This window comes from Haematobia irritans, chromosome 3, assembly GCF_050003625.1.
Source record: "Haematobia irritans isolate KBUSLIRL chromosome 3, ASM5000362v1, whole genome shotgun sequence".
NCBI lineage: Eukaryota > Metazoa > Arthropoda > Insecta > Diptera > Muscidae > Haematobia > Haematobia irritans.
In genome coordinates this window covers 167,539,152-167,554,587 of record NC_134399.1, presented here as the reverse complement: position 1 = coordinate 167,554,587, position 15,436 = coordinate 167,539,152, and the positions used below count along the sequence as shown (strand labels likewise).

The window sequence follows — 15,436 nt, the reverse complement described above, 5'->3', positions numbered from 1 at the left end:
GACACAATTTTATATAGAAATAAAATTTTGACAAAATTTTCTATAGAAATAAAATTCTGACAAAATTTTATATTGAAATAAAATTTTGGCAAAATTTTCTATTGAAATAAAATTGTGACAAAATTTTCCATAGAAATAAAATTTTGACAAAATTTTCTATAGAAATAAAATTTTGACAAAATTTTCTATTGAAATAAAATTTTGGCAAAATTTTCTATTGAAATAAAATTTTGACAAAATTTTCTATAGAAATAAAATTTTAACAAAATTTTCAATAGAAATAAAATTTTAACAAAATTTTCAATAGGAATAAAATTTTGACAAAATTTTCTGTAGAAATAAAATTTTGACAAAATTTTCTATAGAAATAAAATTTGGATAAAAATTTCTATAGAAATAAAATTTGGATAAAAATATCTATAGAAATAAAATTTTGACAAAATTGTCTATAAAAACAAAATTTTGACAAAATTTTTTATAGAAATAAAATTTTGACAAAATTTTCTATAGAAATACAATTTTGCAAAATTTTTTATAGAAATAAAAATTTTGACAAAATTTTCTACAGAAATAAAATTTTGACAAAATTTTTTATGGACATAAAATCTTGACAAAATTTTCTATGGAAATAAAATGTTAACAAAATTTTCTACAGAAATAAAATGTTGACAAAATTTTCTATAGAAATAAAATTTTGACAAAATTTTCTTTAGAAATAAAATTTTGACAAAATTTTCTATAGAAATAAAATCTTGACAAAATTTTCTATAGAAATAAAATTTTGACAAAATTTTCAATAGAAATAAAATTTTGACAAAATTTTCTGTAGAAATAAAATTTTGACAAAATTTTCTATAGAAATAAAATTTTAACAAAATTTTCTATAGAAATAAAATTTTGACAAAATTTTCTATAGAAATAAAATTTTGACAAAATTTTCTATAGAAATAAAATTTTGACAAAATTTTCTATAGAAATAAAATTTTGACACAATTTTATATAGAAATAAAATTTTGACAAAATTTTCTATAGAAATAAAATTTTGACAAAATTTTCTATTGGAATAAAATTTTGGCAAAATTTTCTATTGAAATAAAATTTTTACAAAATTTTCTATAGAAATATAATTTTGACAAAATTTTCTATAGAAATGAAATCTTGTAAAAATTTTCTATAGAAATAAAACTTCGGAAAAATTTTCTATAGAAATAAAATTTTGACAAAATTTTCTATGGAAATAAAATTTTGACAAAATGTTCTATAGAAATAAAATTTTGACAAAATTTTCTATTGAAATAAAATTTTGACAAAATTTTCTATAGAAATAAAATTTTAACAAAATTTTCAATAGAAATAAAATTTTAACAAAATTTTCAATAGAAATAAAATTTTAACAAAATTTGCTATAGAAATAAAACTTCGGCAAAATTTTCCATAGAAATAAAATTTTGACAGAATTTTCTATAGAAATAAAATTTTGACAAAATTTTCTATAGAAATAAAATTTTGGCAAAATTTTCTATTGAAATAAAATTTTGACAAAATTTTCTATAGAAATAAAATTTTAACAAAATTTTCAATAGAAATAAAATTTTAGCAAAATTTTCAATAGAAATAAAATTTTAACAAAATTTTCTATAGAAATAAAATTTTAACAAAATTTTCTATAGAAATAAAATTTTGTCAAAATTTCCTATACAAATAAAATTTTAACAATTATTTCTATAGAAATAAAATTTTCGCAAAATTTTCTATAGAAATAAAATTTTAACAAAATTTTCTATAGAAATACAATTTTGACAAAATTTTCTATAGAAATAAAATTTTGGCAAACTTTTCTATAGAAATAAAATTTTGACAAAATTTCCTATAGAAATAAAATTTTAACAACATTTTCTATAGAAATAAAATTTGTACACATTTTTTTCTATAGAAATAAAATTTAAAAAAAAATTTCTATAGAAATAAAATTTGGATAAAAATTTCTATAGAAATAAAATTTTGACAAAATTTTCTATAGAAATAAAATTTTGACAAAATTTTCTATGGAAATAAAATGTTGACAAAATTTTCTATAGAAATAAAATTTTGACAAAATTTTCTATGGAAATAAAATGTTTATTTCTATAGAAATAAAATTTTGACAAAATTTTCTATAGAAATAAAATTTTGACAAAATTTTCTATGGAAATAAAATGTTGACAAAATTTTCTATAGAAATAAAATTTTGACAAAATTTTCTATGGAAATAAAATGTTGACAAAATTTTCTATAGAAATAAAATGTTGACAAAATTTTCTGTAGAAATAAAATTTTTACAAAATTTTCTATAGAAATAAAATTTGGATAAAAATTTCTATAGAAATAAAATTTGGATAAAAATATCTATAGAAATAAAATTTTGACAAAATTGTCTATAAAAACAAAATTTTGACAAAATTTTTTTATAGAAATAAAATTTTGACAAAATTTTCTATAGAAATACAATTTTGACAAAATTTTCTATAGAAATAAAAATTTTGAAAAATTCTCTATAGAAATAAAATTTTGACAAAATTTTATATAGAGATAAAATTTTGACAAAATTTTCTATAGAAATATAATTTTGTCAAAAAATTCTATAGAAAGAACATTTTGATAAAATTTTCTATGGAAATAAAATTTTCTATAGAAATAAAATTTTAACGAAATTTTCCATATAAATATTTTTGTATTTTTTTTTAATTTGGTAGATTTGTGGTAAAATTTTCTAATTATGGACTACTCTATATAAAACAACCACGAACTAAGAGGGGCCTACATGGGAAGTTAATCTTCTTTTTTATCTAATATAGATTCCATTTGGACTAACTTACAATATAGACGACAATGTTAAGAAATGAAACTCAAACTTCGCATCGCCAACTGTTACCACAACTCCAGTAATCCGATCGTGGATAACAGTAGAATTTTGTGGTGGTGGAGGGTACATTAGATACGGCCTGGCCAAAATTGCGGCAGTATATGCTTGTTTAATTTTTTATTAAATCAAAAAAATATATTTTTCAATAACTTATCCAAACAAACTTCTTTGCTGCTTATATTGAATGTATATAAATTATAAACTAATTTTTTAAAATTGAACCTCTCCCTCGCCCCTCACCAATAATTCAGTTGGTCATTTATATTAAATAATTTGTAAATAGAAATACATTTATTTTATTTCGAATTAATATGTTCGTCAACTTATATATTTCCTTCAAATGTTTTTTTTTTCATTACATGTTCTTGCTGTATCATATTCGCAAACAATTTAATTTATTAATGGCGCAAAAACAAAACAAATTCAACACAACCAACAATTGCTACATCAACAATTTTTACATGGATTTTTATTGTGTCTATCGCGCCCACTGAATGTTTTCGTTGGTATTTCACGCGAATTCTTTGGCTTCAATTGTTCGATTATTTGTTTGTATCTGGACTGAATGGTGCTGTTGCTGTTTGCTGATGCCATTGCTTTTGGAAACCATAATGGATTTGAACTCGATTTGTTTACAACATGGTGTCGCTGAATGGTTGATGGGATATTTGGCTGTTGGTTATTTGTATGTGTGCGTTCTCAATTATTTGCTTGGTTGTTGTTGTTGTTTCGCTCAATTCAAACATCGTATCCTGCAAAATAATTCAAACCGCCAATAACAACAACAACAAAAATTTGCCAATAACATCAAACTCCAATCAACATTTACTTTTGGCCCCATTCCCCACACACATATACACACTCTCGAACATAACATCACACAGAATGGAGGCGCCAAAGATGGTTTGGATATGAATATTGGTCCAGCTTGGCAAAAAGGATATACGGGCAAGGGTGTGGTTGTCTCAATATTGGACGATGGCATACAAAAGAATCATCCTGACCTTGCGCAAAACTATGTAAGTATTTTCATTTCAAATGAATTTTCAATTTATTTTTTTTTCTTTTCTTATCATTTTCAATGGAGGCTAATGTTGAATACTTGAAAATTCAAATTGAAACTGAAAAGTAAACAAAAAACGTTGCCAATTTTTGAATGAAGCAAATGGAAAAATGTAGACATTACGCGAAATTTTTGGAGTGCATTAGAGGAGTTTTTTCCTTTGGTTTGTGTACTAGACCAATAAAACAGTCAATGACCAAATAATCGACAACAGAATAAATTTTCATCAAGAATTGTTAAATACAAAATTGTTAAATTTTCTAGAGGGGTCAGGCCAGGAGGAGTGCGACATAGGGGCTCAGGGATTTATGAGGTATTGTTAATACGAGGGTTGCTTTTCATTTGGCGGGATTGGGCAACACTCCTCTAACTGAAACCTCTATCGTAAATTTTTTCATTTTTGAGCTTATACGTACATAGACATTGTCGCAGTACGAGCGCTATTTGTGTTATTTTTACAGCAACTTAAAAGATTCTCGCCCGAAAAATAGAATTAAATCGTAACCATTTTCGTGCGATTATTTTTTACAACTTTCGACGTGGATTAACTCAAAAAAAGTGCATCGATGAACTTAACATTTTTTTGGCGATGAACCTCCATTAAGAATTAGTGTTTATCGATGGTATGGTGTATTCAACCGAAGTCGACCGATGTAACTACACTTCAAGACGAACTTCGTGAAGTTCGTCCACGAAACCATTGATGTATGCGTCAACTGATATTGCGCCAACTGTATGGTCATTTGACCTATCGTGTGATTGAGGGAACCCTAAGCATTAGAGGGACTAGCACACATTCAATATGGCATGAATATTTGACCGTAAAAAAAAAATGTTACGCGTTGAATCCCTCACAATTTTTCAATTGCTCAAAAGGCTCGTGTTGATTGATCGAAAGAAATACTCCAAAAAGTTATACCACGGTGCTTCCAAACGGGCCTATAACATTGTGTCAGTTCCTGAATTGTGAATTTACGCGTATCAGTGAAGAGCAATCGACTGTACGAGACCTTAATCAAAGTGACAAAAATGTGACAATTGGTTCAAACGCATGCAAAAGTCTATAGATCTTACTTGGGAACATTTTTGTAAACACTCCGATGTTTTATATTTGTTTTTTTTTTCTAATTCCGCAAACTAAAAGGTAATCATCGTATATCTGAAAGACATAACAATATATAAAATTTTGGTAAAAATTGAAGTCAAATTCCCACGGTTGTTGGTTTGAAATTACAAAGTTGAAAATGTTAGAAATTTTGAATATTTATGAATTGCTTAAAATCTTTATCTTCGAAGTAGCTGTATATGTTTGCAAAATCTTTTTTTTTCAAATTTTTAAGAATAAAATGGAGAAAAAATTAAAACGTGGAAAATTACCGTCACTGAGAAGTTTTTCTTGAAGATATTTTGAATAACAAATTGGAATGTGCTATATTTTTATACCCTCCACCATAGGATGGAGAGTATATCAACTTTGTCATTCCGTTTGTAACACATCCAAATATTCCTCTAAGACCCCATAAAGTATATTCTGGGTCGTGGTGAAAATCTGACTCGATCTAAGTATGTCCGTCCGTCCGTCTGTTGAAAGCACGCAAACTTCCGAACTAAACAAGCTATCGACTTGAAACATGGCACAAGTATTTGTTACTGAAGTATGTCGGATGGTATTGCAAATAGGTCATATCGGACCACTTTTACGTATAGCCCCCATATAAACTGACGCTCAGATTTGGCTTGCAGAGCCTCTTGCAGGAGCAAAATTCATCCGATCCGGTTGAAATTTGGTACATGGTGTAAGTATATGGTATCTAACAACCATGCAAAAATTAGTCCACATCGGACCATAATTATATATAGCCCCCATATAAACCGATCCCCAGAGTTGGTTTGCGGAGCCTCTTAGAGAAGCAAAACTCATCCGATCCGGTTGAAATTTGGTACATAGTGTTAGTATATGGTCTCTAACAAGCATGCAAAAATTGGTCCACATCGGTCCATAATTATATATAGCCCCATATAAACCGATCCCCCGATTTGGCTTGCGGAGCCTCTAAGAGAAGCAAATTTCATCCGATCTGTTTGAAATTTGGTACGTGGTGTTAGTATATGGTCTCTAACAACCATGCCACAATGTTAGGTTGGGTTAGGTTAGGTTAGGTGACAGCCAAATGTATCAGGCACACTTAGACTATTCAGTCCATTGTGATACCACATTGGTGAACTTCTCTCTTATCACTGAGTGCTGTCCGATTCAATGTTAAGCTCAATGACAAGGGACCTCCTTTTTGTAGCCGAGTCCGAACGGCGTTCCACATTGCAGTGAAACCACTTAGAGAAGTTTTGAAAAACTCAGAAATGTCACCAGCATTACTGAGGTGGGATAATCCACCGCTGAAAAACTTTTTGGTGCTCGGTCGAAGCAGGAATCGAACCCACGACCTTGTGTATGCAAGGCGGTCATGCTAACCGTTGCACCACGATGGCTCCCACAATTGGTCCATATCGGTCCATAATTATATATAGCCCTTATATAAACCGATCCCCATATTCGACCTCCGGAGCATCTTGGAGGAGCAAAATTCGTCCGATCCGGTTGAAACTTAGTACGTGGAGTTAGTATATGTCTCTAACAACCATGCAAAAACTGGTCCACATCGGTTTATAATTATATATAGCCCCCCCCCCCATAAAACGATCCTCATATTTGACCTCCGGAGCCTCTGGAAGGAGCAAATTCATCCGATCCGGTTGAAATTTGTTACATTTCGCTAATGTATGGCTGATAACAACCATGGCAAAATTGGCCCGTATCGATCTATATTATATATAGCCCCCAAATAAACCTATCCCCAAACACAGAAAAATCACGATTGCCACTCGAGCCAAAAATAACCTACCAAAATTTTATTGTCATAGAAAATTTTGTCAAAATTTTATATTTCTATAGAAAATTTTGTCAACATTTTATGTCTTTAGGAAATTTTGTCAACAATTTATTTCTATAGAAAATTTTGCCAGAATTTTATTTCTCTAGGAAATTTTGTCAAATTTTTATTTCTATAGAAAATTTTGTCAGAATTTTATTTCTGTAGGAAATTTTGTCAAAATTTTATTTCTATAGAAAATTTATGAAGCATTTCATAGTTGGAGAGGAATATTTTGCAAAATCTTCCAAAAAATAAAAAAGAATTCTACCAATCTACCAATTAGTAAAAAAATGTGCTATTTTTGGTAGACTCGTGTTCATAATTGTATATAGCCCCCCTATAGAGCGAGCCGCATATTTCAATTCTGGCTCTATAATTACCGCACAAAAGTTCATATCGGTACGTAATTATTTCTTCCGTATATATACCGGTCAAGAACTGAATATTTAAGTATTTAATCGACCTTTCTTTTGTCTACTATATATCCCTCATGGACTAACCTACAATTTAGAAAATGATGTTAAGAAGTTCTAAGATGCCTTGCCATCGGCCACAACCCAAATAATTTGATTGTGGATGACCTTCTTTAGTAGAAGTTTCTACGCAATTCATGGTGGAGGGTACATAAGATTCGCCCTGGCCGAACTTACGGCCGTATATCCTTTTATTTTTAATAACATCAACTAATTTATTGGATTTATAAATAAATAAAAAAGGAAAAGGATTAATTGACTTCATTGAATATAAAGTTATTTTAGGAAACATTATTGCCACTGCATTCACCAATGTATACTTTTTCGAAGAAGGAGATTTCCAAGTAAATGCATGCACACCAAATTAATGAAATCTTGGAATTCTGGAATTTATTTCCTCTTCCCTGGAAACCCGAAACCACAAATGTTGAATTTATTGCTAGCTAACATAAACTTATTTTCTTCCATATTTTGTCTCGCCATATAAAATTATGGCCCAAAGAAATTAACATTTCTGTCTACAGTTTATAGAACTTTGTGAAAGAGTTTTATTTTGCCATTAATTCATTAAAGTTCATACTGATAATTTTTTTCTTAAAAAGTTTTTAACTAAGGCAAAACCTACACGCAAAGAAAAAAAACGTTTGGAAAACGTGTACCGAAAACGTTTTTCTTTTGTTAGAGTTTTTTGAATTGCTTCGAAAATTTTAAACTTTTATCACCAAAAAAAATCGTTTGTTACAAAATTTTTATTTTTTCAATAAAAAAAGTTATTTTTGAAACAACAACACAGTCCATTTCGTTTATATCAAACACTGTTCTTTTCTGACTTTAGGTCTTTAATAAGACACATTTTACAGTTCAAAATTTAATATAGTACAATGTAATGTTGAACATTTTTTCGGAATCTTCCGAATATATCTGGAATATATGTAAAAAAACAAAAGCAAAAAAAAAAAACTTTGGTCGAAGCAGGGATCGAACCCACGACCCTTGGCATGAGAGTCGGACGTAGCTACCACTGCTCCACGGTGCCAAACTAAGTGTTTGTTTCTGTTAAATAAACTTTGTTTATTCGGTTCGTGGGCGCCGCAAGCTATGCTATATAAATATAACCTATATGGATATTTATCTATTGATGACCATAACAGGTACATAGCTCAGTGGTTAGTGTGTTGGCTTACAATGTGCATGGTCCGCGGTTCGATTCTCCGTCCAGGCGAAAGGTAGAAAAAATTTTAAAAATTTATAAAATCGTATAATTTCTTCTACATTGTTGGTATTACAGGAAAAGGTGTTAAGAACTAAAAATCCTCGTGGATGTGAGAAAGATGTGAGGGACAATGCAATTAGCAAGAAAATAATGTTTTTTTTTTTTTTTTGAGCTAGTCTTTATGAAATTGTTTTACATCCTGGAAAAGAATAAACGTTTATCACAAAAAGTATATACTTTTCTTCCAAATACACTTCCTTACAACGAAAAGCAAATGAGAAACGAACTTTGTTTGTCTAAAATTTCGTTTGGGAGGAAAGAATTATTTTTTTGCGTGTAAAGGGAAATATAATGGTTTTCCCCAAAAGCATGGAAAGCTACTGTCTGTTTCGTTCCGATGAAACTAAAATTTCATGACAACGGCAAAAATGAAAAGTTTTATGCCAATGTTGCCTCTGTGCTGGGCTTCACTGCTGTTAAGAGTTTTTATGTCTTTTATTTTTAAGACATATGAGCATGAAAATTAGTTTATAGAACTTTATGCCATGAAATAAAATGAAATTATTAACATTCAGGCAATATTATTATGTCATCGTCAACATAGACGCCACCACCAACACCATTGCCGCTTATTCTTCATTTTATTTTGCATTATTCACTGTCATGGAGATCATCATCATAATTTATTCAGATACGAATGAAACACTCGGAGAAAATATTTAAAAGTTTATACATATAAGGCAAATATTTTCCTAGAAATTTGTTTTCAACATATACGTTAAAAAAAAAAAACAAACATTTTAAGAATTTTTTCCTATAGAAAATTTTGTCAAAAATGTAATACTATAAAGATTTGAACAAATTTTATTTCTGTAAACAATTTTGTTAGAATTTACTCTACAATATTTTCTCAATTTTTTTTTTTTTTTTTTTTTTTGATATAAAACGTTTTTTTTTCTTCACAATTTCATTTCTATAAGTTCTTTCAAAACCTATTTTCTGTAGATGAATTTAACATCTAATTTTGTTAAGACTTCTTATCTGAAGAAAATTTGATCCAAATATCATTCATATAGAAAATTTTATTAAAATTTTTATTACTATACAAAGTATCAAAATTTTCTTACTTTTAATCCAGTTGTCTCTTATAGCAAAAATTTGGTAATATCTCATTTGCGTAGAAAATTCGTTCAAAATGTCATCTCAATAGTAAATTTGGTAAACATTCTATTTCTCTAAAAATTTGTTTAAAATTACATTTCTATAGCAAAATTATATTTTTGTTAAATAAATGGTCACAATATTTTATCTATACAAATGTTTAAACATTTGGTTTCTAACATAAAATTTATAAGAATTTTATTTTTATAGAAAATGTTGCAAAATTTTATTTCTATAGAAAAAAGTATATTTCTATAATAAAAATTTTATAGCAATAAAAATTTTGAAAACATTTGATTCTGTAGACATTTTTGTGAAATATTTCAATTCTAAAGAAAATTTTGTCAAAATTTATATTACAGAAAATTTCAATTTTAAAAAATTTTATTTCTATAAACAAAGTCTATACATAATTTTATTTCTAGACAAAATTTCATTTCTGTTGCATATAAAATTTTATTTAGAAATATATTATTATTAAATCAACAATGATTAAAGAACAAAACCAAACGAATGAAAAAATTACTATTAAATTTTATTTGTAAAATTTTATTTCTATGGAAAATTGTTTAAAAATTAAATTTTTATATCTTTAAAAAAATTCCTTCCAGAAATATTGATTTTAGACCCCATAAAATATATACCGATCGACTCAGAATTACCTCATGAGGCGATCTAACACTTGGTGTTCGTCTGGCCCTGTATTTGTTATTCGCAGGAATCCGGTCGGAATTACCAACCGGTTTTGATAAAATTTGGTACAAAAAAAAAAATATTTTATAGAAATAAAATTTTGACAAAATTTTCTATAGAAATAAAATTTTAACAAAATTTTCTATAGAAATAAAATGTTGACCAAATTTTCTATAGAAATAAAATTTTGAAAAAAATTTCTATAGTAATAAAATTTTGACAAAATTTTCTATAGAAATAAAATCTTGACAAAATTTTGTATATAAATAAAATTTTGACAAAATTTTGTATAGAAATAAAATTTTGGCAAAATTTTCTATATTAATAAAATTTTGACAAAATTTTCTATATTAATAAAATTTTGACAAAATTTTCTATATTAATAAAAGTTTGACAAAATTTTCTATATTAATAAAATTTTGAAAAAATTTTCTATATTAATAAAATTTTGACAAAATTTTCTATAGAAATAAAATTTTGACAAAATTTTCTATAGTAATAAAAGTTTGGTAGATTATATTTGGCGATATGGACAAATATTTTTGTGTAATTGGTGATCGACTATATATAACTATAGACCTATATGGACCAATTTTGACATGACTGTTAGCGGACATATACTAGCACAATGTACCAAATTTCAACCGAATCGGATGAATTTTGCTCCTCCAAGAGGTTCCGGAGTTCAAATCTGAGGAACGATTTATATGGGTGCTATATATAATTATAGACCGATATGGACCAATTTTTGCATGGTTACTAGAGACCATATACTAACACCACATACCAAATTTCAACCGGATCGGATGAATTTTGCTCCTCTAAGATGCTCCGGAGGTCAAATCTGTTGAACGAATTAGGTTGTTAGAAACGATATACTAACGCCAAGTACCAAATTTCAACCGGATCGGATGAAATTTGGATGGCTACTAGAGACCATTTACTAACACGACCTACCAATATTCAAACGGACTGGATGAATTGTGCTCCTCCAAGAGGCTCCGTAGGTCAAATCTGGGGGGCTATATATAATTACAGACCTATATGGACCAATTTTGGCATGGCTGTTAGCGGCCATATATATAATTATAGACCGATATGGACCAATTTTTGCATGGTTGTTAGAAATGATATACTAACGCCAAGTTACAAATTTCAACCGGATCGGATGAAATTTGGATGGCTACTAGAGACCATTTACTAACACGACCTACCAATATTCAAACGGACTGGATGAATTGTGCTCCTCCAAGAGGCTCCGTAGGTCAAATCTGGGGGGCTATATATAATTACAGACCGATATGGACCAATTTTGGCATGGCTGTTAGCGGCCATATACTAGTGCAAAGTACCAAATTTCAACTGAATCGGATGAATTTTGCTCCTACAAGAGGTTCCGGAGTTCAAATCTGGGGAACGGTTTATTTGGGGGCTATATATAATTATGGACCGATATTGACCAATTTTTGCATGGTTGTTAGAAACGATATACTAACGCCATGTACCAAATTTCAACCGGATCGGATGAAATTTGCTTCTCTAAGAGGCTCCGGAAGCCAAATCTGGGGGTCGGTTTATATGGGGGCTATATATAATTATAGACCGATGTAGACCAATTTTTGCATGGTTATTAGAGACGATATACTAACACCATGTACCAACTTTCAGCCGGATCGGACGAAATTTGCTTCTCTAAGAGGCTCCGGAAGCCAAATCTGGGTGTCGGTTTATAAGGGGGCTATACATAAAAGTGATCCAATATGGTCCATTTGCAATACCATCCAACCTACACCAACAACAACTGCTTATGCCAATTTTCAAGTCGATAGTTTGTTTCGTTCGGAAGTTAGCATGATTTCAACAGACGGACGGACGGACATGCTTAGATCGGCTCCGAATTTCTCCACTACCCAGGATATATATACTTTATAAGGTCTTAGAACAATATTTCGATGTGTTACAAACGGAATGACAAAGTTAATATACCCCTATCCTATGGTGGAGGGTATAAAAATTGATCAAAATTTTAAACATATACTTTTATTAGAAAATGTAAAATTTATTTCTATAGAAAATGGGCTGAATTGATTAATAAAAATTTAATTTAAAAAATTGTAAAATTTAATTGATAAGAAAATTTTGTAGAAATTAATTGAAAAGAAAATTTTTGAAGAGGTTAGTCTTACCACAAAAATGTTGTCTAAATTTCTTATCTATGGAAAGTTTTGGTCAAATATAATTTGTAAAGAAATTGTTTTCAAAATTCCATATTGTTAAAATTTTACTGTAATAGAACGTTTTTTGATGCGATTGAATTTTTATAGAAATTTTGATCAAGATTTCATTTTTAGAGAAAGTTTTGTAAAAAATTTTATTTCTATACAAAATTTTGTAAATATTTAATTTTATTAGGAAATGTAAACTATATTTCTATAAAAAAATTAGTCAACATTTTATTTCTATAGAAAATTTTGTCAACATTTTATTTACAAAGGAATTTAGGTCAAATTTTTATTTCTATATAAGTCTCAGTCAAAACTTCAAATTTATATTTCTGTAAAAAAAATTATATATAAAAGTGGTCCAATATGGCCCAGTTGCAGGAATTTAGGTCAAATTTTTATTTCTATAATTCTCAGTCAAAATTTCAAATTTATATTTCTGTAAAAAAATATATATAAAAGTGGTCCAATATGGCCCAGTTGCAATAAATATATGGGGTCTTAGAACAATATTTCGATGTGTTACAAACGGAATGACAAAGTTAATATACCCCCATCCTATGGTGGAGGATATAAAAATTGATCAAAATTGTAAACATTTACTTTTATTAGAAAATGTAAAATTTATTTCTATAGAAAATGGACTGAATTTATTAATAAAAATTTAATTTAAAAAATTGTAAAATTTAATTGATAAGAAAATTTTGTAGAAATTAATTGAAAAGAAAATTTTTGAAGATCTTATCACAAAAATTTTGTCTAAATTTCTTATCTACTATTGGAAATTTTGGTCAAATATCATTTGTAAAGAAATTGTTTTCAAAATTCCATATTGTTAAAATTTTACTGTAATAGAACGTTTTTTGATGCGATTGAATTTTTATAGAAATTTTGATCAAGATTTCATTTTTAGAGAAAGTTTTGTAAAAGATTTTATTTCTATACAAAATTTTGTAAATATTTAATTTTATTAGAAAATGTAAACTATATTTCTATAAAAAAATTAGTCAACATTTTATTTCTATAGAAAATTTTGTCAACATTTTATTTACAAAGGAATTTAGGTCAAATTTTTATTTCTATATAAGTCTCAGTCAAAACTTCAAATTTATATTTCTGTAAAAAAAATTATATATAAAAGTGGTCCAATATGGCCCAGTTGCAGGAAATTAGGTCAAATTTTTATTTCTATAATTCTCAGTCAAAATTTCAAATTTATATTTCTGTAAAAAAATATACATATAAAAGTGGTCCAATATGGCCCAGTTGCAATACATATATGGGGTCTTAGAACAATATTTCGATGTGTTACACACGGAATGACAAAGTCAATATACCCCTAACCTATGGTGGAGGGTATAAAAATTGATCAAAATTTTAAACATTTACTTTTATTATAGAAAATGTAAATTTTATTTCTATAGAAAATGGGCTGAATTGATTAATAAGAATTTAATTTATAAGTTTGTAAAATTTAATTGATAAGAAAATTTTGTAGAAATTAATTGAAAAGAAAATTTTTGAAGAAATTAATTTTACCAGAAAAAATTTTGTCCAAATTTCTTATCTACTCGTATGGGAAATTTTGGTCAAATATCATTTGTAAAGAAATTGCTTTCAAAATACCATTTTGTTAAAATTTTACTGCAATAGAAAGTTTTTCGATGCGATTGCATTTTTATAGAAATGTTGATCAAAATTTTAGTTTTATGAAAGTTTTGTAGAAAATTTTATTTCTATAGAAAATTTTCTAAACATTTAATTTTAATAGAAAAGGTGAATAATATTTCTGTAAAAAATTTGGTCAAAATTTTATTTCTATATAAGTCTTAATCAAAATTTCAAATTTATATTTTTGTAAAAAAATTGGTAAAAATTTTATTTCTATAGAAAATCTTGTCAACATTTTATTTATATATGAATTTAGGTCAAATTTTTATTTCTATATAAGTCTTAGTAAAATGTCATTTCTATATAAATTTTTGTCAGAACGTGTTTTTTATAAATGTCTATATTTCTATAAAAATTAAATTTTGGTCATAGACTAATTTCTGTTCTGTTAATAAAAATGTCTTTCTTTGAGAATACATGGTCAAGGTTTATTGAAATTAAAAAAAAATTGTCGAAATTTAATGTCAACAAAATTAAACGTTGATATTTTATTTATACCATGTATTTTTGACATGTCTTTTGTGCACACAGAAAAATTTTTCACGAAATTTTTTCAATTAAAATTTTAATTGAGTTTTAAAAAATTTTGAATTAAAAATTTAATTGATTCAACAAATTTTTTAATTGAAACAAAAATCAATTACTAAAATTAATAGTATCAATTAATTTTTTAATTGGATCAATTAATTTTTTAATTGACCTTCAATTAATTTTTTAATTGATACTATCATTTCTGTGATTGAAGTCATTTCAATTAAAAAATTAATTGGATCAATTAATTTCGTGATTGAATCAGAAAAATTTTTTTTTGTGTGTGCATATGGAAATACATTCGTTCTCTAAAAAATCGTTGCTATCCCTGGAAACTGTCAAGATTTTCTTCATATTACTACACATACATAACAGAGCACATGTGCTGCAAATTGTTGTCTGCTTGCTTGGATGGGAGTGAGTTCGCATGCATGTGTTCGAGGCAGTTTGAAAATATGAAATTCGCATAATTTTTTTTTTGTTTGGCATTTCAAATTGGAATTATAACAATTCTTATTTATTTCATTTTTTTTTTATTTGAATTCTTCTTATATTTATAAATATTGAAATATTTGTA

The 15,436-nt window shown here is 27.3% G+C and overlaps 1 protein-coding gene across 4 annotated transcripts in view; it reads left to right on the top strand.

Annotated features, from left to right (window-relative positions):
- Nucleotides 1-15,436, top strand: part of Fur2 (furin-like protease 2) — a 797,201-nt gene that overhangs the window by 653,359 nt on the left and 128,406 nt on the right. For all 4 annotated transcript variants that reach the window (XM_075301234.1, XM_075301235.1, XM_075301232.1 and 1 more), the window contains one exon: nt 3,787-3,921. In XM_075301234.1, coding sequence (XP_075157349.1) covers nt 3,787-3,921 — 135 coding nt within the window. The remainder of the gene's footprint in view (nt 1-3,786; nt 3,922-15,436) is intronic.